General features: G+C 33.0%; 1 protein-coding gene and 2 long non-coding RNA genes across 3 annotated transcripts; all 3 read right to left on the bottom strand.

Annotated features, from left to right (window-relative positions):
* LOC126756517 (uncharacterized) lies at positions 1 to 4585 on the bottom strand. Its single transcript, XR_007666594.1, has 2 exons — positions 2594 to 4585; positions 1 to 1604 (listed from the first exon to the last, which is right to left on the bottom strand). It is a non-coding gene; the product is annotated as an uncharacterized LOC126756517 (long non-coding RNA).
* A 1793-nt stretch (positions 4586 to 6378) lies between these two features.
* LOC126755969 (uncharacterized) lies at positions 6379 to 9211 on the bottom strand. Its single transcript, XR_007666532.1, has 2 exons — positions 8046 to 9211; positions 6379 to 6542 (listed from the first exon to the last, which is right to left on the bottom strand). It is a non-coding gene; the product is annotated as an uncharacterized LOC126755969 (long non-coding RNA).
* Positions 9212 to 11481: 2270 nt separating this feature from the next.
* On the bottom strand, positions 11482 to 19714 carry LOC126757643 (far upstream element-binding protein 3). The gene is made up of 11 exons (XM_050471710.1): positions 19389 to 19714; positions 18902 to 19307; positions 18553 to 18836; positions 18097 to 18492; positions 17782 to 17928; positions 17270 to 17712; positions 17137 to 17198; positions 16871 to 17067; positions 16325 to 16799; positions 12777 to 15897; positions 11482 to 12402 (listed from the first exon to the last, which is right to left on the bottom strand). Exons 1-9 carry the CDS (start codon positions 19464 to 19466, stop codon positions 16428 to 16430), a joined length of 2385 nt encoding a protein of 794 aa, XP_050327667.1. The 5' UTR covers positions 19467 to 19714; the 3' UTR covers positions 11482 to 12402; positions 12777 to 15897; positions 16325 to 16427.
* Positions 19715 to 19716: the final 2 nt, after the last annotated feature.

The following is a 19716-nucleotide window of genomic DNA, read 5'->3' as shown; positions in this document are numbered from 1 at the left end:
TACTTCAACAGGATTGTGGTTTTAAAAATTAAAATAATTAAAAAAAATTTTACAGTTTCAGAGCGATTTATCATTAAGCTGGTTGGTTATTGACATACCTCGACGCTGATAGTAAATTTTTACAAATTTATTTTATTGGTGATGACAATTGTGAATTGGATCAACGTTGTGTAATTGTTTTGAATACAAGACGAGAAATTAATCGTGAACTATAAAGATTTTTCCATCAGTATAACGCATTAGTTCAATTCGTCAAAATTGCTCTCGATCGTGTGCCATCTGATAACCACAAAACATTACGTTTAATATTACGACTAATAGAACACACATGTAATATAATACGACATTGAATTTTATCAGCTGATGCGAGTTATAAATTTAAAAAAGTATAACGCAGAAAAGAGATGAACGTATTAACAATAATTAAAAACAATTTTAAAACTTTGTATTACTTTTCTACGAGCATTAAACAGGGAATAAAAGAAATTTCAGATACCAAACATCCTGGGGGCTTACTCTGTATTGCTTACGCATAACTAACAATGCTGTTCATCCTTGCTTTTTGCTCTTTTTATGCATTAGTTGACATTACTGTCAAAAATGTCCATCGACAAGGAGCGTCAGAGCCGATTAGAAATAATTTTACTATTTTTACACGCCTGGCAGCACCGTGTAAGATCAACACCTCTCATCTTAATGGCGCAATCGAAAAAGGTGAAGAGGGAAAAAACTATCGTAAATTACTTCAATGACGTGAAAAATGTTAATAATAATACAAACAAATAAATTAAGTATATAAATCAAATTTGAAGCCGTAATCGGCATATCGTACAATTTCGGAAGTCACATTATGGCAATTACTTATTAGTTAATTGTTAAAAATTTCAATTGGAAAATAAATAAGGCAGTAAATTTACATATAAATATTAAATTAGAAATATAGAAGTTAGTGGTACAAGGGAATAAATTTAGTAAATGTCATTCTCACTGAAACTCATTGACTAAAAAGTGAGTATTCTTCAGTTTAGTTTTCGCATTGACTCTTGACAACTTATGGTTTGAAAACAATTTTTTTTGACAATTTTTTATATTAAAATTTTATCGATATCTAAACATAATTTTTCAAATAATCTGATACTTATTGTATATATATATTTTTGTACTTGTAAGAATTTAGCTCATTCCATAAAAGTTTTTTAAAGTGCGGACTCACTTTTTTACTCTATACAACACTTGAAAAAATAATGTAAAGACTTTAACGTTAGTTAGTTTCGAAAGATTTTAAAAATATACTTAAGAAATATTTTTTTAACCGTTATATGTATAAGTACATAACGTTTTACAAAACTCAAGCCTCAATTTTTGTACTTAAATTATGTTTTTTTTTTTTTTAATTTTTTTAATTTTAAATAATATTTTTTAATATTGTTTCCTTCCGTCACTTTCTAAATACCTATATCTATCGTTACCTTATGCTTGTTGATTTTATTTGTAGATGTATGTATGTGATATAGCTGATATTCATTAACACATGTTATTTATTGAAATTTCCAGCATTGTAGGTTATGGTGAATTTATCTCTCACACTTGTACACTCAGTAAATCTGAAATATAAAATAAAATTTAATAGCAAAAATAAAATATACAACACAGAAAATAAATTATATTGTTATTTTTCGGAATTGTTAAAAAAATATACGTTGGGAAATTATACACGTGAAATTAACCGATCAACTTCAAATTAAAATGAGTATTGTTGAATACATTTACTATATAATGACCTACGATCTTTATGATTGGTTGAAAATTGTCACTTTGGCATTAAAAAAAATTATAATTTTTCACGTAAAAAACCGAAGTTTTTTTTTCAAAATTACGTCATTTTTTAAAAATTGTAGCTCATTGTATAGGAAATATCTTTAAATTTAATAAACTTTGAACTTTTTTGTTTCAGCTACTCATTCGGCCGGATTTTTTGTAAAAAAAAATTTAAAATATTGCGGAAAATATACCTTATTAGGTTCAAAGAAGTTCGAAACATTCAATTGAGTACTTTCTTTAAAAAAAATTCACGAAAATCGTATAATTTTTCATGCGTTACACTGGTATAGCCCCTTAAGTCGGTACACCTCAGTAGTCCGTTGCGATTTTTACAATGGATATAAATATCCGACAAAGAATTTGTCTCAAATTTTGTATTTTTAACAAAAATTCGTGTGCGAAATCGTTAAGAATGTTGGAAGAAGCTTACGGTGATTCAAAACCCAAAGTCTATGACTGGTACAAAGTCTTCAAAAACTGTCGAGAGATCGTTGAAGACATGCCTCGTTCTGGACGACCTTCGACTCTTGAAAATATTAAAAAATTAAGGATATGGTGCATGAACATTGTCAGAGAGCTCGACCTCTCTCCCAAGTCCGTTCGAATAATTTTAGTGAATATTTTGGGTATAAACGCGTGTTTACTCGTCTCGTCCCGATGAAGTTGAGTTTTTTTAATAAGAGTACGATTGTGACCGAATTTAAAGCCAAAAACGCTAAACGTTAAATTAAGAAGCATATATTTTGTGTAGAATAAACTAGTATGCACTTACCATTTTCGATAGTTCTTAAGCGCTGTTTATATTTGTGATGGAGTTCGTGAAGAATTCATGTCTATGATCGTTATAACGGTGTTCTGCAGTCCATTATTAAGTTAATCCTTATAAAATTTCAGTTTAGTAGTGTCTTCTAGATTCAGCTTTTGAAATTTTTTTATAGTTTTATGATTTACAGCACGAAACAGTAAAAGCAGCGGACGATGTCGGTAAACTTTATAAAGCATTACGTTGCGCGGGGCACATCTTCATGTTTTTCTTTGTGGATGATGTGAAAGATCCCCGGTTACCAGGTATAGGTAACCGGAACGAATTAGAAAAATAACAGACCGACGATTATTGAGCTCGTTTACGGGAAGGCAAGAAGGGCTTGCCTTGATCTCAAGTTTGTTGCAAGAAAGCCGGCTCTTTAAAAGGAAAACGACTTCCATTTCCAAATCCAAAGGCACTCGTACTTTAGCAGTATCGCTCACATAACTGCATTTTTGGATTAACGTGACCAAAGTGATCGCTGTTATGTATGGATTATATATCATAGCAGGATTCCGCAAATGTTTCATTAGAATATAAGTGATGCGAGTGAACTGTAATCTTAGCCAAATAAAAAACTGCCACACTGCAATGATTATTAGATCATAACATAAATATATAATTTTTTGCCTTCTTTTGCGTCGATTGTCTCAATGGAGGCATCATATATAAAGGTGTATAACATAGTTCCCATTTTATTCATCCGATGGCATTATCTCTCCAATAGTGTGCAACGAAGTATATTAAGTGGCCCACAACAACACTAATAACATTAATGATCTTTAACATAGCTTTTGTGGTGTCGCCCCTTGGCCACTGCAGTCGGCAATTCGGTATACGTTTCCGGATAATCTGTGCTTATGACCGAAGGAATTACGCCATGAGTATTTCACAAGTTTAGCGCCTTGCAACTAATTACAATTTTTTGTGGATTTTTTCTAACGATGTTAAGTCGATTTTCAAGAAACAAAATATAGCAATATTTTTACTGCTCTCCATTAGAGCTGTGTATTTTTTATGTTCGCTTGATTAACTCGATCCGTGTCAAGCAGGTTGCAGTTTGCTGTGAATCCGCATGCTGTTAAGAGCCGCAAATATAGCAACATTCGCTAGAAACTATTTGTGAAATATAGGCTTTAAGAGAAAACACATCTCTTTACTGGTATCCATTACGTTTGTGTTTCTTTCTCTCGTCATCTAGTTAGTGTCCATTTCTTAAGAGTTCTCACGGCAGAGATCGGCAGTAGTCAAACTAATATTACTGTTATCTTTCTTTTAAATATCTTGATATTTTGTTATGGTCTATATGACAGTTTAACTTAGCTGCAGGGCCAAAATCTTCAAACATTTTTGGATGCTTTTTGAGTTTCTAATTTTTTCTTTGTGATTGAGTAGTCCTTTAAAAATCGCCAGAGCCTCGCCTGCTATATACAATAACAAGATTCACCGCGCGTAGGTGAGGTTGACATTTGGATTGGATAGGCTATGTATTGCGCGTCACAATCCCTTGAATCTCAATGGAAAAAACAAACAAACAAATTTAACATTAATAAGTACATGTAATAGCATTCCCAAATTAATGCATGTGATCGATGTAGTGATATAAGGCATAAGACTGTAAGAGAGAAACCCTATTTCGATAACCGAGTTCATTGAGTGAAGCTTTACAATAAAACCTAGCGTACCCATTAAAACCGCACACGCTTCTGTGCCGATGAAACTATTGAAAGCCAGAATTGAATTCCTCGGCAAGTCTTCCAGCTCTCCTGGATAACGATTTTTTCAACCAAATCGTTCAAAATGACGAAGAGAGAGTTCTGGTAAACTTTGAGTTTATAAAATTAATATTAAGTTTGGCTGTTTCGTGTATTTCGTCACCTGAAATGCAAAATAACCTAACATCACTTTTCGTAGGTTTACAGGAAAAGCAAAAAAGCGTATAAAAAGAAAACCACTTGAGAAATTGAAACAAAATTTTCAAATCTGAATTAACATGAAACTATAAGTATATTTTAGAAAAGAAATAAAGAAAAAATTAAGCAAATTTTATAGTAGGTGTCTTACGTTATTTTGAATTTTCATTTCTGAAACAAAATTACGTATGATCAATCTAAATTTGTATAAAAATTAAAAATTTGATATTAATACTTTTTTTAATTATAAATAAAAACAGTTGAAAGTTTTTCATATTTCATGTTATTTTTATTATTAATATGCACATAAGTACTAGAAAAAACTTAAATATTTCAAGCTTAAAAATGAGGATAATGTTTAATTATTATTTATTAAATAACTAATTATTCAAAAGGTATATTATCATAAAAGTATAACAGTCTGCTGGAATTAAAGCTTCTAGGTCCTGCAGATGTTGCCATTTCTTCTTAGTTATTAAAGAATAGGCTGCTGAATTCCTAAAACAGCCGGGTCTGATAACTTGGATCATGGAGTCGCTAAACCGAACTCTGGAGGGGTCTACTGTCAGGAGCTCTTTATCAACTCCAGTTTCTCCAACTTCCTAAGTATTGCAATGTCTTCCACGCCGAGATTGGAGCCATTAAGGTAACAGTAGATTTACTACTCCGGAGTGCAGCCTCCTTCATAGGAGTGACCATCGACTCAGGTAGCAGAGCAGCGATTCCAGCCCTGAACTCATTAACAATGAGAGAATTCAGAGCTGATCGAAGACATATCCGTGCTATCAATAGCATCGAGTGTCTTTGTGATAAGAATGATATGAGTGCCAGACCACAGCGGAATTGCAGGAAACATGAGCTAGCAAGAAGAGGCACCCTAGAACCGCTATCGGTAGAATGGGAGCGGATCTGTGCTCCCGTAACCTATTCTATTACCGCTGGGCCACAATTTTTACACACGCTGTCGAAAAAGTCTTTTGTCCCAAGATCGTTTACATGAGATCTAGTGATCTCTTTGCCCTCAGTAAGGCAGCCTTTCCCTTTTCCCATTATCCTATGGGCTTCCACGTAGTAAGACTGGAAATCCTACCAGACGCCATCTGCAGAAGCTGCATGGAAGAAGATTAGGTGGAAACAACTCAACACTTCCTTCTTGGCTGTCTTGCGTTAGGGAGGTCAAGACTTAATCACTTGGGGGCGCATACCTTCAGGCATCCCACCGAACTGGCGGGAAGCGTTTTGTAAATTTATAAGTTCGAACACAGGAGTTCTTATTTTCTATGGCCTCACAAAGGACTACATATACATACATACATATGTATATAGTAGTCCACGTTCGATCAACGATGTGGCCTAAACTAACCAAAGCACATTGAACTTAATCACTAAAAATAAACATAAACAATAAATGAAGGCTAACTTTGATATAAAACAAACAAACACTCTATTACATTTACATACATGACGATACGTTATTTTGTTTAACGAAATCAAGCACTTGATGATACGTTTTTTTTTTGAATTTTTAATATAGCTTGGGTATTTTTGATCGCAGAAGCTTAAAATTTGTGACACATATGTAATATGATGCGGTGAATCGTAATTAGTAAAAAAAAAAACTCAATTTTGAATTTTTTGATGATACGTTATTTTGCATTTCAGGTGACGATTTGAACAAATTATTGTATGGTGAAAATAAAACGTATTCTTGTAAGAAATTTAACGATCTACAAAAAAGTTATAATATAATATATTTTTTGAGAGGTCGACTCATTTAAGGGGTTTCATGGGTTGCTTTGGGCCTTTTTTCCACAATTTTTTCTCATATAAAAAATTAAATATTTTATTAGAATTTTTTATTGTTACAAACATACACTATTAACAAAGAAAGTCTGAAATTTTTGGAAAAAATATTTTAAGCTCGGCCATTGCGCCGCCATTTCCAGTGAACCCTCGGAAAAAAGATACGCCCGCGTTGGCAGAATAACTCCTTACAGGATCATCTAAAGTGAAAAAATAAGTGTTTTAATTAAAACCTTCGTTTAGAATTTGGACAAAGAAAAAAACACTGAAAATAGGATTTTTGCAGACATTTTTACAAAAACAAAAAAAGGAAATTTGGCGGTTTCTTTTTTTTTTAATATTTGTAATCGAAAAAACTTTCGTTCGCGTCTTTAAGAATTGTATCTCAAAGACCTATGTAAAATTTCATGAAGATCGGTTGAGTAGTTCTGGAGAAATCTTGCCAACCGACCTCAAAAACACAGTTTCGGGAAAAACGCGTTTAAAGGTGGCGCACTTAGCCTAGCTAGCCTCGAGCGCACAAATTCTCAAGGCTGCATCTACGAAACTATTACTCCGATCAACTTGAAAATTTAGGACAATATTTTAGAGGTGCTGTAGATTTTAATAAGGTAATAAAAAATCGTTTTTTTTGCAACCCATAAACCCATGTAACCCCTAAATCGTATTCGAGGTCAAAGTAAAAACATAACTTTTTTAACTTTATGTAGCACTGTGGTCTTTAATTTTGGTATGTAAAGGACTTGATAAAATTAAAGACCGATTGCGACCATTTTTAAATAAGAGTCTTTAAACTTTGTATAATGTAAAACGAAGAAATCTGGTGGAAGTTCATGTTGTACTATATGGGAAGTAGGCGTGATTGCAGTCAGTGGTTCATTTTCTAGCTGTAACATAAGGATGTCAAGATAAAAGATATTTTTTTGGCATGGTATACTCCCGATCGTTAGAATCAATGTCAATGACAAGTTTCAGTACCTGTACATTTTAAAAAACCATATGGAATTGTAAACTCACTTTCTGCAATTATTTAATACGTAGGAATAAACCTTTAAAGAAATCTCAAAGTTTTGTTATATATTAAAAACTTTTACGATACAGTACAAGAAAATGAAGCTATAATAAATGTGTAGCTGACCTCGAGCACGCAAATTTTCAAGGCTGTATCGCCAATAGTATTACTCGGCTTAACTTGAGAAGTTGGGGCAATATTCTCGAGTTGTTATAGAATTAAATAAGATAAAAGCTAAACCGATGGCTAAGAATTAAAAATGGATCAAATAGTTCATCACGCACGCTTTCACCCCTAGGTAAGGTCGTTCAGCCGTCTAATCCCTGAAGATGGCGGGAGATCACACTTAGGCTGTTATGTGCCCTAGTACTGTTTCTAAACCTTGCAAAATATAATATATGTATATTCAACAAAAATTTAATACAAATATGGTTCTTACATTTTAATGCTCACAATTTGCACAAAAGTTCTAGTGGTTATTAAAAAAAATACAAATTCATATGTTTATAGAATAATGTATACCATAAAAAATTTTTGGGAAAAAATACACAACCAACACTTCTACGCACTTCTTTCGGCTCACTAATATTTGGATGAAAACAATTTGTTTGATCATTACAAATTTTCATCTGAATATACGTGGGTTGAATTTTTTAAATAAATAAAAATATACAATGCAAAATAATATTACCTGATTTGCAAGAACTCAAAAAGATGTGGTCTCACATTTTTTTTGCATATTTTCGAAATTACATTTCTGTTCGGTTTTACTTTCGTTTTCGAGTATTACTACAGATGATCCTATGCTCAGCGCACAAACTGAAAAATCTACTGTCGCTGCACGCACACACACGCGCCTATACATTATTTCCTATGTATGTATGTGGGAGGGAGGTGATAAATAACAAAATAAGTATAATCACTTGAAGGCGTGTGTGCGTCTGCGCTGAAAGAAACACGAAATTGTAAACTATCAGTTTTCATTTTCAAAAGTACTCAAATATATTCATATACATATGTATGTATGGTATATACATAGTGAAATTGTAATGGATTTTACATAAAAGTTTTAAGTATATATTAGTGAAGATAAAATGTACACAAGTATAATTAAAAAAAAAATTATATAATATATTTTCATTAATTCATTGTGTGTTTGGTTGTGCAAGGCATTCTGAAAGTAGATATACATATTATGTATGAAGAATCAATTTGAAAAGTACATTTAAGTTTATTAATTTTCGATTTAAAATAATTTTCATTTTTTGGTCCGTATTAACCTACTGATTTACTAAATATTACAGTATTTTTATTGAAAAATTGTGAGATATTGTGTTCAAGTAACTAATACGAACAATTTTTTAATGCGTAGTTTTGAGTTTCTGCAAACAATTCGCTTTTGTCATACTTTTTATGTCTCCTCGAACACTACTGTAAATACTTACTAAGTGACAACTCCACATTCTTCCTTGATATTCTTACTTTACCATTCTACTTGTTCAACTTCAGCATTCACCAGCTTTGGGCTCACCAATACGCTGCAAAGTTAAGAAGCTTAAAACTAAATATACCGAAATTTCTTCCCAAAAGTCAATATGCGCTGCAATATTTTCAGGTACTCACGCGCAAAGCTAATAAAGACCCTGACTTTGATTCCTACTTTGGCAGTGGTACCACTTCCTTTTGGCTTATACGAGTGCGATTCCAGAAGTCATCCGTAGATCCCAAATCAAAACTATTGCCACGACATATTTATATAAAAAAGTAATGTTATATGATGCTACAACAACAAAACAAACACTAGAGTGACCTAATGAGTGACCTCGAGAAAATATTTATTTGAAAGATTTGTGAATATTGATGCTACATATTACATTTGATAGTTGAAACGCCTGTATGACTTTCATAAAAATATACATATTAAAATCCGACGACTACACCAATGCTTCAAGGAATTAAAATTCGACTATCGGCAAGATGATATTGAAATACGGTGTTTGAAACTATGTGCAATGACAAATATTTGCCCGAAAATGTAGAAAAAATGAGAAACTTCGGTTCTTATTGTCTGGACAGGGTATATTATATTAAGTTTGCCACGAAGTTTGTAACACCCAGAAGGAAATCCTATATACGAGTAATATACATATAAGTGACCAGCGTGACAAAGAGAGCCGCTTTAGCTATGTACGTCTGTCTGTATATGCACGAACTAGTACCGAACTGAAATTTTGCCCGCGTCCATTTCTCTTCAAAAAGATGCACATTTGTCGGAGCCATCGATATCGGACTACCATAGCATATACATATGTAGCTGTGATACCAGGTGAAAGATTAAAAATATATCCTTATATGGAAAACTATTTTATTTCACGAGATATATTCATGAAACTTGGCGTGTATTGTTGTCCAAGGCAAAACTACAAACCTCAAAACAAATTTTTCATATCGGACCGCTATATCGTATGGTTGGCATACAAACTGAACGCTCAAAATAAAGTTTTGGTATGGAAACTTTTTTATTCGAGGAGATATATTCACGATATTTGACTTGGATTATTGTCCAAGGCATCACTACAAACCCCGTACAATTTTTTCAGATCGGGCCACTATAGCATATGCATAGATATGTAGCTGCGAAACAAGCTGACCCTTTTTGTATAGAAAACTGTTTAATTTGACGAGATATCTTCATGAAATTTGGCATGGATTATTGTTAGGTGGCAACGCTAAAACTTCCGACCACATTTTTCAGATCGGACCACTATAGCATATGGTTGCCATAAAAAACGGAACTATTAGAATCAAGTTCTTATAAGGAAACTTTTTAAGGTTATTACAGCTTCGGTGCAAACAAAGTTCGCGTTTTCTTTTCTTGCTTTTGGTTATATCTGACACTTCGGTTACCGCACTCGTACATATGTGTATGTATATGTACGTATAATAAATTAAAGCACATGTTTGTATAGCTACCATACGAAATATTCTTTTGAATTGGGTTTAAAACTTCCAATCCTATTATAACTGAGACTGTTTACAATGTTTTCTTTTCTCTGATGCCAAACAGCGATCTGGATAATGCTTATAGAAATCTAAAATGTGAATCAGCAACAACAACCGTTATTTTCGTAAGGTTTATAAATATATCATATACAAAGCAATGCACAGTATAAAAATATACATACAAAATAATAATTGGAGTATTTAAAAAACCTTGAAATGTAATCGAAAAAAAGAATTACGTGCATTTGCGCTCGCCTACATCCGTAGTATTGCTGCCAACACCAGCCTATCCGTCTAAAGCCGACTGACGATTCCCAAACGGCAATGAATGGTGCAGGGAGAGGAATAAGCATGTACGTAAGGTAGTAGAATGTGGCACATCATGATGGCAGAAGCAGCAGCAACAGCGGCAAAAGACTACGAGAAATATTTATGCAGACACACATACACATATAAACATATACATACATATATAAATATACATATGTATAACTAATGAAATTCGCATTACAAAATTTGATATAATAAAGAAATTATATGCATTAACAGTCAAATAGTTATAGTAAAATCATGTTTGTACGTAAGTATGCTAAGTTCGCAGTGATAAACATAATAAATCATTGAGAAAATGCATGTACCTGTGTATGTAATATAAAAACAAACCCAACATGTCGGACCAAAATGAAGGCACCGTTCAAGTCACGCACACATAGCTAAACACAGTCAAGCACGCGTTAATGGGCGCATGCGCAAAGGTCAAACACATACATACTACATACATACATAAACAACAATTGCAATAGAGCACAACGAGGCCTACATATCAACAACATAATATATGTATTAAGTTGCTATGAAACTCCACTATTGCACTCCACTTTAAGAAGCATCGCTCCATGGTATATGCGAAGATTCCTACTGCTCAACAAGTGTCTGGCGGCTGTGTGCTTCGCTGCCTACGCGAACACCAGCTGAAAGTAAGTTAGACAAAACTAAATAATACACATACATATACATATAGATACGCATTATGTATATAAGTATTTCATATAATTTTCATTTTTGAAAATTATATAAACTTGTATATACATTTATTTACATTTATATACATATATATAAATACGTTGTTTTCAGTGTTAAAACAATGCTTTATTAAAGGTTATTTATTTTATTTTATTTTATTTTTTCAAACTATTTCGAACACGCTTGCGCGTCCAATAAACTGTGTTTATATATATTTTTATTATTATACTTTTTTCGCTGACAAAAACAATTGTTGTTGTTATTCTTTTAGCTACAACACCGCACTAAATGTGTGTGATATTGTTTTTGCCATTTCATACAATGCTTAAAATTAGATAGTTATATATATATTGTTGTTGTTGTTTTCTGATTAATTAAGCGAAACAAATACTTTGTTCCGTGCTTGTGTTCTATAAACAGTAAAATGTTTAAATATACGTATTTTTCTTTGCCATTATTTTAAAAGTTTATAAACAATTTTTTTATATATTTAACGGTCGTTTTAAAATGTTGCAACACTTTAAATGGACTCTCACGCATGTTTTCTGTTAATCAATATATTTGTTTTTGTATCTAAATTCTGTTATACACGGTTACCCAGGTCTATAAACAATAATAATATATAAAATGAGCAATAACTAAATGGAGGTTTATATAAAAAAATAAAGGGCACTTTAAAAACATATAAAATATGATTTTTGGTTTAAAAAATGTTATATCAATTATTTTATAATATAGTGAAATCAGCATTTTAAATAGGTAAATATTTTTTTCTTCAAATTGCAATATATGTACATACATACGTGATAATAATTTCAAAGAGATATTGCATGTAGAGCAGCTTACCATAGTTTGGGAAATTATTTACTGCTATTTTGTATTGTACGTACGTTTGTGGTAGTAGTAGTAGTAGTAGTGGTAGGAAATTTGGTAATTTGGCAGTTGGGTGAAGGTAAGTGCTACTTGTTTACTAGAAGTTATTGTTTGCTGTAGACTCTTAGCTCTTTTAAGAAACTGTGCAACTGGAAATAGATTTATGTTTATGCAATATAACATCAACCAATATAGCAGAGTAATTAAAACATAATATGTTATGTACGTATTTAAGTTAGGTAAATAGTTCTTGGGCGCACACACAAACACACACATATATATAATGCGTGCAAAAGTTTTATATAAACAATTCAGTTCAATATAATATAGCGAAACACATTATTTTCACACACATATAAATGTTTATATGTATGTATGTAAAGGTAAATAGATTGTGTTGAAAGTTTTTATGTTCAAATATATTTTATATATACTTGATATATGAAAAATTAATAAATTTAATATATTCATATAGATTATATTTGTTTTTATCAAAACAGTTAAGCAATGTAATGAATCTTACCAAGAAAAGGTATGCATAAACCGTGTTTCTTTCTTTCTGTTTTCAAGTAATTTACTTTGCGCACTTTGCCTCACATATATGTATATATTTTTACTTTTTGCTCATATAGTTTCGCATTAACGAAGTTTGTGCGACCGCTCGATCACCAATCGAACGACCTGAAGACGCGTGTGTGCAATCAACGTACCGGAGGACATGGGAGTGAACCATAGTTGGTTGGTCATTTATGTACATATAAAAAAAGATATAAAGAAAATATTATAACTAACTTTCTCATAGAAAAAATATTGCATACAAATTTTTGGTTACACGAAAAATATGGCATATTTTATTAAATGGTCGCTGGAAGGATTATTGAAAATGTGGTTTTATATGTATATATGCATATGTAAATATAAGCAATCATTATATTATATAAATTTCAGTTTAAAACCAGTTTGAATATCGTACAGTTGCGGTTAAAATAACCACCCCAATTTTGTTAAGCTTTTTAGGTTTGAACGGGCTGCTGCATCTTCCATTTTGCCTTCCAAAAGTTATATAACATAGGAAAATACGCTATATGCGCTCAAGCGTCTGGTTGAATATTAAGAGAAACTTTTAATATTAGAAATTCGCTCAGAGGACTGCTTCCTTTATAAAAGTGGAATTTTTATGTTGACCGATTTATGTATATCAAGAAATTCCTGTTTTCAAAACACCAGTTGCGAATTAATCGTCGAAAAAAGCCTACACTGTAACATTAAGTTTTGATTATAGTAGTTTTACATAAAACTTGAAATAGAAGTATGTTTCCATTGACATAAATGGCGCAGAAACATCCAGCTCATGCCTTATTGACCGCACTTATTATGCTGCTTGCATTTAAACCAGAAAGAATTAATAATTTGCTCACAGCATTGGAAAAAAACCGTTTAATTCACCCTATATTATTAGGACTCGTGTTCAATTCCCACGACAGCCGGTTCTACGTACCGGAATTGACTCGGATTTCATCCGACCAAGGGCTGTTTTTTCGGCGATCTAACCCCGTTTGGATCGGTAAGTATTAGGACTCGTGTCATTATTTCATATTTATCAAATAAATATTTCGTAATTTGAAGTTGAACATACACAAAACCAAAAATATGCACCAACTGCCGCCACTAAAGGATTCTGAAGAGTATGAAAACAGCAAGAGTTCCCACAGTATTGCTTAAAAAATACATATATGTATATAGTATAAATTTATGTAAGGAAATTGGAAAAAAAATAATATATTGGGAAATCAACATTGGTAAATATGCATTTCTAGTAAAATATGTAAATATAAAATCAAGATTAATATCCTAAACACACATATGTACATAATATGTATGTATATCAGATAAAAAAAATTAATTAAGAACAAAAAAGTTATATGAATTAAAAAAAATCAATAAGAAATTTTTTCGTGAAGCTGAGAGTCTGTCTGCAATTCGACCAATCAATTTGTCAAGAATAAGTTGCTGCTGCTCCATTTTATTATTTACTTTGCGTTTTGTTTTTCTGCCATTTGGGTTATCCTTCATTTCGCTTCTGCCACTTACATACTTGTACAAGTAAATAAACCCGCCACATTGTGATTTTCAATGCTAATTAATTGAAATAAGTATATCAAGAGATTGTTTAATATATACGTATATATGCACTATGTATGCATATGAATGTATATGTAATAATTATATTGGCATTATAATTGAATTTCTTATAATATATTGTACACATATGGTAATTTGCATGTTTTAAATATACATATAGGTATGTAGATAGTAAAGTTACATAGACATACATATTTCATTTGCAAAATGGTAAATGACGTATTTGTTTAGGCAATCAATAATAAGAATTCTTTAAAAACAAATGTTTTCTATTTTATATATGTATGAAAGTTGCATATTTTTTTTTTTGTCATTCTGTGTATAATAAACGCAAATATGCATATATTCACTATGAGAAATTTTATGTGTTTATATATATTATATGCATTGTTGTTTGTTTTTATCAGCACTTATTTGAAATAATTCCAAGCTTACCACGTGCAGTTCACTTTTTGTTTCGTACAACATTTTTTGTTTTATTTTCGATTCTATTTAAAATTTAACGGGAATGAATTTTGTAACGCGCTGGAAAGTGGCGTCCACTTTTAAATAGTCGAGTGCGGTAATGGCGGCGAGAAACGCGTTCTCGTTGCATTTGCTATATTTGGCTGACATTTTGCATGCTTGTACGTGTGTGTGTGTGTTGCTATATTTTAGACATATTCCAGCTTCTTGTTTACACTGTCAGGTGAATCATTCCATTGTGTATGGAGTACGCACATTTCGTTGTAGTAGTTGTTGTTGTTATGATGGTGCATTTGGAAGAATATTAGAATATAACTTTACATTTTTATTTGATTTCGCTGTTATTATAAAAGATTAGACCGTTAATGCGGATTTTGGTTTTTGTATGCACGTCTTAGTATTATTATATCTACTATTTACTGTTATGTCAAGCATTAACCATATAGATCAAAAGTTCTTTTTTAGTTTTGTGGAAAATTTATGAGCGTTAATTGTCACTAAGCCTTACATTGCAAATATTTCATTAGCTAAGAGAGTGTTCACATTTTTTTACTCTTTTCTTTTTTTTTAATGGAACAAAACGACTAATGCATTCTTTTACTAGTTTTTTCCTTCGACACGAAATTTTTTAGTTTATTCTTTTTTTTTTTAGAAAACACTCGATAGATGCTTTCGGGTAGCGTTGCAATACTATTTTATGTGAACGTTCGCAGTATTTATGATGTTTTTATGTGTATTATGCACTCAAATTTGATGTGAATTTAACATGATCTAGAGTCGCGCCTTTGATTTGTATCTAATTTTTCATTTGTATTAATGCTGTTGATGTTTCTATAAATTATGCTTACAAACTAAAAAAATATATGCATATATTTATAATAATATATTATTTTTAAACCATCTCGCACACGCCAACACATTTTCGCAGACTCATTTTCTTTTCTTTTTTATGTATATTATTTTAATTTTTTGCTGTGAGTGGTAAGGAGTAGTAGTAGTAGTAGTAGAAGTAGTAGTAATTGAGACATTTGTGACCTCTGCAAAAAATGTTTTATGTTGGTATATATTTCGTTATATAGGCACGTAAAATAATATTATAATTGATATATATGTATAGAAACAAACAATTAAAACAGTAAGTTATATAGTAAATGGTGAGAATGTGAAATAAAAAGTTTATATAAAAATTGTAAATTGGTTGTCAATTGTAATAAGGCGCAATCTACCAAATAGTAAAGTGTAAAGGAATTAATTGATTTAAATATATATATATATACGTATATATATAAATATAAGGCATAATTATGTTTGGAAAGTTTTAAATGTGATAAACAATGAATTTGTATAATAATATAGTGAAAATGGCAGTTTCAAATGTAGCAAATATCTAGCAATTTTTCAAGAAGCACTTTAAATTTAATATACATATGAAAATTCAGTAACATATTCACATAAACAACTCACCCCATTCAACTGCTTTAACATCATTAATCATTTTGCATTTCACGCGTTACACAAATTTCTGCTACGTCTACATTGCTGCCGCCGGTACTCTTATACATAGTATTTACTTCTGGTCGCCTTTTTGTTTATTCTGATTGGCGGCATTTGGTCCGCCACCCATATTACCGGGCTGCATGTTGGGTTGTGGCGCGCCTGGATATCCACCTCCTGGTGCGCCATAGCCCCCATAAGCCGCTTGTGGATAGCCGGGTGCAGCACCGCCTGCCGCCTGACTCGCTTGCGCCGCTGCATAGTACTGTGAATATTGCGCATATTGACTAGGTGTCATACCTTGCATTGCTGCATTGTTGCTGCCATCAGCGGGGTTATTACTAGCGCCTGCGTTGCTACTACCACCTGCATTGCTATTGATACCTGCTGCATTATTACTGTTAACGGCGCCGCCTGCTGCATTCGCTTGGCCATTTTGTCCTTGCTGTATGGACATTTTATATGGTTAATATAAATACTATTTCTTTCAAATAAAAATCTTCGTATGCAACAAACCTTCATTTGCTTTTCGATGGCTTCAGCTTCAGCAATCTTGCCTATACTGCGATAATATTCCGCCCATTGCGCGCTATAATCTGCTGTACCTCCACCTTGTTGTGCTTGTTGTTGCTGTGGCTGCTGTTGAGGCTGCTGTTGTGCTTGCTGTTGTTGTGGCATACCAACAGCACCCATTGGTTGACCAGCATTCGCACCTTAAAGGAACAGTTATAATTTGAAATGTGTTTAGCTCTTAATTTTCTAGCATATATGTATGTGCTTACCAGCTTGTTTAGCTTTTAGCTGTTGTTCTATCATTTCAGCTTCGCGCATCAAGCCCATTGATCTATAAATATTTAGATATATATACAATTTATTTAACAAACATATTTAATATTTTTTTGGATTATAACTTACTTGTAATATTCGATCCATTGTGCGGAGTAATCAGCTTGGCCACCAGCAGCTGCTCCCGTATTTTGTCCCATGGCGGCACCGCCCATCATCATTTGTTGTTGCTGATTTTGATCACCCCAACCTTGTGCATAACCGCCCCACTGCTGTTGATAAGCGGCAGCAGCGGCATTTGGGTCATTTTGCATGGGGTTCTGTCCATAACCACCTTGGTTATTATGTTGTCCAGGAATGTTACCACTAATGGGTTTGCGCGAAATAATTGGCAACTCCATATTAATCTTTTCGGCAATCATTTGACGTGCAGCTTCGACTTGTTCCGAGGTGCCTTTGCATTTGAAGAGCTTCTCAGATGGTGGATTGACAGCATTTCGATCCATTTCACAATATGCCCCAGATTGCTGATTTATAAGCTTGATGGTTTCACCACCGCGACCAATGACAATCTACAAAAAATATTTAGCCATAAGTATGCAAATATTATCAACGTCCAACTATAAAAATATATTACTTACACCACATTTTGACGAAGGTACCATAAATGTTATCTCTTCACGTGGCGGCTGTTGTGCGTGATTTACACCATAACCGTAACCGTAATTGGAATTGTTTCCGTCCATACTGCCATTGCTACTGCTATTAGCGTTGCGTTGTTGTCGTTGCTGAAAACATACAAACACAATACATTTACTCGCTTTGCAACAAATAATAAAGTAAATTGTAACGTCTAAAATCGTAAATCTAAAATATTTATATGTATATAATATATTATTAAAATTATATTTTTATAAAATTTTATAAAGTTAAATTGTAAATGTTAATTTGCTCACCATCATATTCTCAATAAGTCCGTCAATCATACGTTTGGCGTCATCAACTTGTTGTCGTGTGCCTTGTATAAGGCATCGTCTGTCGCCGGGTTCATCATTCTTGCCTTGAATGAATTGCAGCTTACAACCGCACTCGGTCTGTATTTTACGTATCATGTCACCACCTTTACCAATAACCACACCGACAGCTATTTTCGGCACAAATACTTCGCACTGTTCGCCAGTGTTGCCAAAATTATAGCCGCCACTTCCGCCAACCCCAGCGCCTTGCACACTCCCGCCATTATTACGAGCTGCAAGCGCAGCTGCCTGTAAATCTTTTTGTGCTATCAAGTCTAATACAGCTTGCTTGGCATGTTCGATTTTTTGCGGATCTCCAGAGATACGAAGTGGTTTCTAAAAATATTTAAGATTAAGTAAATTTCAAACAAAAATATTTAATTCGAATATATTTACAATTATTTCTTGATTTGGTCCATCTTGTATTATAACCATTTTCGCGCCCGTTTTTTCTTGCAATTGTTTTATGGTATCACCACCTTTGCCAATTACCAAGCCCACTTTGGTGCCAGGTATCATAATTTCTTGGTACGGTGGGAATCCTGTAGGCCCTGGTGGGGGCATATTTATGGTCAACACAACTTCGATATTTCCACCTCCATTACGATTAGACAATTGTTGGAATAATTCGCGTCCTTTAGTAACAGTCTCACGGGATCCACGTAACGTAATGACTCGATCTATTTTCAATATATAAAAATCGCATATATATATATTTTCCGGTTTAAAATGGAAGCTCACATACCTTGATCCTGTGATAGCTGCACTTTACAACCAGATTCACCCTGAATTTGGGTAATTGTCTCAGTGCTGCCACGTCCCAATACTGAATTTACCAGCGATTCTGGAATGCGTATTTGCTCCTCCACCGTTGTGCCAGCTGTAGCCGCTAAACGCTGTGCAACAGCAGTGGCTTGTGCGAGTGCTTGAGAAATATTCGTCGATCCAGCATTACTGCCGCCGCCTCCCACGCTGCTACCATTGGAATTATTGTAATCGTTGCCAGGACTAGTGAAACGTTTGGCTTCCGGACCGGAATCACTATCATCGTGGTTACGCTTAAAACCAACGCCAGATGGAGGTGAGATACCAGCACTAGAAGAACCTCCACCACTTGGTTGTGCGGCATTTGGCTGTATCTTTGCGGCTATCTAAATATACATGTGTGTGTGTGTGTGGCAATTTACGGAATAGAATTTGATATTTTTAATATAGTATTGTATAAAATTTACCTGCTTAGCACGTTGTAGTGCTGCTGCAAAAGCTTGCGACTGATTTAGATTAGATTGTGATGCAGCAAATTCACTCATTTTTCTTCTTGGAAAATTTTTTCACACCGCTTTGGAAACAAAATTTGCAGATTATTGAAACGTAGCTTTATACGATGCACGAATTTATAGAAGTGAAATAACACTTTTACACACTTAAAGGATTATATGAAACCTTTTTCTATTAAAATTGTTAAATATATATTGATTTTTCTTGATACTTTTCGATAAATTAGCAAAACTTTTCCCAACACCACATGAAATCTTCCACTGAAAATTATAAATGGCGGAG

The sequence above is a fragment of the Bactrocera neohumeralis genome, chromosome 4 (genome assembly GCF_024586455.1).
Source record: "Bactrocera neohumeralis isolate Rockhampton chromosome 4, APGP_CSIRO_Bneo_wtdbg2-racon-allhic-juicebox.fasta_v2, whole genome shotgun sequence".
NCBI classification, from domain to species: domain Eukaryota; kingdom Metazoa; phylum Arthropoda; class Insecta; order Diptera; family Tephritidae; genus Bactrocera; species Bactrocera neohumeralis.
This window is presented reverse-complemented; position numbering and strand designations above follow the sequence as displayed.

What these genes read in the sequence shown, in the direction of transcription:
- LOC126757643 (XM_050471710.1), bottom strand. Translation starts at nt 19,466, where the DNA reads ATGAGTGAATTTGCTGCATCACAATCTAATCTAAATCAGTCGCAAGCT. An exon ending in GCAGCTATCACAGGATCAAG is followed by an intron (nt 18,837 to 18,901) that starts GTATGTGAGCTT and finishes TATTGAAAATAG; the next exon opens with ATCGAGTCATTACGTTACGT. An exon ending in CAATGGATCGAATATTACAA is followed by an intron (nt 17,199 to 17,269) that starts GTAAGTTATAAT and finishes AAATATTTATAG; the next exon opens with ATCAATGGGCTTGATGCGCG.